General features: G+C 40.2%; 1 protein-coding gene across 1 annotated transcript; it reads left to right on the top strand.

Moving 5' to 3' along the window:
• Window positions 1–1210: 1210 nt before the first annotated feature.
• On the top strand, window positions 1211–2048 carry MELLADRAFT_86090 (uncharacterized protein; the record flags this gene model as incomplete). The annotated part of the gene is made up of 2 exons (XM_007419368.1): window positions 1211–1938; window positions 2009–2048. The coding sequence occupies 2 exons, from the start codon at window positions 1211–1213 to the stop codon at window positions 2046–2048; spliced, it is 768 nt and encodes a 255-aa protein (XP_007419430.1).
• Window positions 2049–3058: the final 1010 nt, after the last annotated feature.

Raw genomic sequence — 3058 nt, 5'->3', positions numbered from 1 at the left:
CCAGCCTGATGTTGGTTTTGTGTGAGATGAATGCAGAACTCGTGCTTTGAAATTCGGATTAAGATGAAATATTCAATATTTGAAAGGCTGACAAGGGAAATTTAGAGAGGTAGATTCAAAGACTTGAGAAAGCGGTTTTCTGAACCTACAGATGGATTGGTTTGAAGTGATCAAGAGAAGATCAAGTGGTCGTAGAAAAAATGGGACCTCCCTGGATATATCAAGTCAATCTAGACAGTGGAACCACATCTCATGAAAGGCATCCCAGGATAACTACAATTGTTTAGCGTCAATGAGGGTGATAACAAAGACCCATGATGAGAAAGGGGAATGCCTCACTCCATGTAGAGGTGTTCATGATGATCATGACGCTAGATTCATTCTTTCCTCACCCACTTAACTACAGTATATATGCTGCTACTTGCCCGTAGTAATGATGTATTCATTTAATATAAATATCATCCACCATGATGTGGGCATACATGTGTGTCAGCTCGTTTCACGGCATTTCTTGATCATGTATATTAATTCGTCAAATCTTTGCATTGAAGCCGAACATCCAGACAGGCAACAGCTGCAAATTTCTATCCTTTGTTATATTGATTAATGTTTCCTTGGTAAATTCCTTACAATTTTATTCGAAAACAACAAATTGTCCTCTCAAAAAGTTTGATCAACCTTTCATTTAGACAATCAACTATACTAGACTGTTGCACCGGTTCGTGTCTAGATTATTCAGCTTCCATTGCCACCGATTATTTTCGGTGATAATGTGCTGTTTGTGAATTCATCAACTTACCATGAGAAGTTTGGACTTCAATACATAGCAGCTTCTTCATGCCTAAATTAATCGAATGTCTATATCTAACATCTGTCCGCTGTTGCCATCATGGGCCGGTAGATTATGACTACTCCGAATCAGGACTAGATTAGGAGTAGTCATGATTTCAATTGAGGTCCTAATTAATATGTGTCCTAATAGATCTGTTCAATTTCTAGGAGATAAAAGAATTTTCTGTGGAGGGATTCTGATTCTCAGTAGAACGACGCCTCCATGTACTATATGAGAACCGAGATCTGGTCATGAGGTTCAAGGGTTATCATGATAAGAGCCTTCTCGTGAATTACCTTAATTACATTTGAAGAAAGTATATCACCCCGATCTTGTTCTGATTTCTAGTCCAACACATCTCGAACTCATTGATCAATCATGTCCACTCCCACTCGATTTCACATGTTCCTACCGAATTATATACTTGAATTTGTAGTTTGTGATGAAACTAGTTCTAAGATTGATCCTGACTTATTCCTCAGCAAAGCCACTACCTCCCAAATTGTGGAGGTGATTATATCGTTTTATCCTCATCTCCGTTTTACTGAAGATGCGCAACAAGACCACGAACTTATTTTGAAGATTTTTGTCGAGATGATCGCTCCAAGACTATCCAATGTAATCATTCCGCTCAACCGCAAGACCGACTATCTTCAAGCCGCGCTTCACACCCCGCTTCACGATGCTCAACCCTTGATCAGATGGGTGACCTGTAGCGCCGATATCGATACCAAACGGATTCAGCACTTCGAATTGTTTTGTCTTGCGAACCCCAAGAACCGTCAGTACCGCCTTGCGGCCGAAGATATTGAACAATTCGTCAAGACGTACAAGTATCTCAACCAAGCGGAGGTTAATGAAATCCTCAATATTCAAGATGATGCCGACGAGGCCCTCAACAATGCTACTTCTTACCTCCGAGGGTCTCACGAGTCAATTGAGAGCATACAGCTTCTGCTACGGAACCCAAACCTTTCACCAGCCGATTGCCAACACCTTGACGAGCGGTTAAGATGTACAAATGCTTTGTTGGTCTCCCATCAGAAGATGTTTGACGGGGCTATTCTTGATGTCGGATTTGTTCAAGCATTGGGCAAATATCATAAGTAAGTTTTGATATATCTCTATCGAGAAATATATAGTCACTTTAATTCATTCTGTTGATAAATTGATCAGGGAAATCCTTGCCAAACATACCGCTCGTGTTTCGAATTAGTTTCTTTGAAGATCTATATACATCAAATTCTGTGATTATTTGAAGGCTGCATCAAGATATCCAATTTAAATACCACTTGTGTTGTACTGATGTTGATCCGACTTTACTTCTTTTTGATTGATCCGCTGTTGTCAAACTGGAGTATGAGAAGAAATGCAGTGCCAAGTGACTCAAGTCTTGAAGATCACTCTTGGAAACTTCTGTGTACAGTCATGATGAGACAGATATATCAATTCCTGCTTTTCACATTTCTGATTTCTTAGTATTCAAAGACCACCATTCACGGTTTTTGGTTTGGTCTTGATCAGTTGTTTCCCGGAGTATGTTCAATGTTGGAGTTCAACATTTCATGAAATGTTGAACTCCAATGCAGCTTATGCCTCTGATCATCAAGTATTCACGCCTGGAAGTTCAACATTTCAGGAAATGCTGAACTTGCTACGTATGTTAATGGTTTGCAATCATCCTCTGTCTCTTCTGAGCTTTGGTGCCTTGGTCTGTCTTATTTCATTTTTTCTTCTCATCTGTCGTTCTTTCACATTATCTTTGATTGCTCCTTGTTTTTTGTGGTTTGAATGTGTTCAACAGTTCGACATTTGATGAAATGTCGAACTCCAATCCAGCTTGTGCATGCAATCAACAAAGTTCAATATGTTGATACTCTGATCACATCGGATACCTACGTGTCTATCCAGGGCTAAGCCATAATCATCCCTTAGGGGCCTCAATTAAATCATCATGGTTCCGCGCTATTGTCTACCGTCATCACGAAAACCTGCCGGTTTATCCAGAGCTGAGGATCCTCAGGCGGTTTCTCTGTTTAGGTACGCTCTTTTCAAAACTCACCCTCGTTTTCTACCTTCACTCTGACCTCTGGAGATTTATCGTTGTCTCACTTTTCAATCTATATCCACCTCAAATCCTTATTTCTGGCTCTTTTCTCATCTCATCTTCATAATGACTCCCAGCGACAACGACCAAAATACCTTTCAAAGAAGCAGGACAATGCT

The sequence above is a fragment of the Melampsora larici-populina genome (assembly GCF_000204055.1).
Source record: "Melampsora larici-populina 98AG31 unplaced genomic scaffold MELLAscaffold_170, whole genome shotgun sequence".
Lineage (NCBI taxonomy): Eukaryota > Fungi > Basidiomycota > Pucciniomycetes > Pucciniales > Melampsoraceae > Melampsora > Melampsora laricis-populina.
This window is presented reverse-complemented; position numbering and strand designations above follow the sequence as displayed.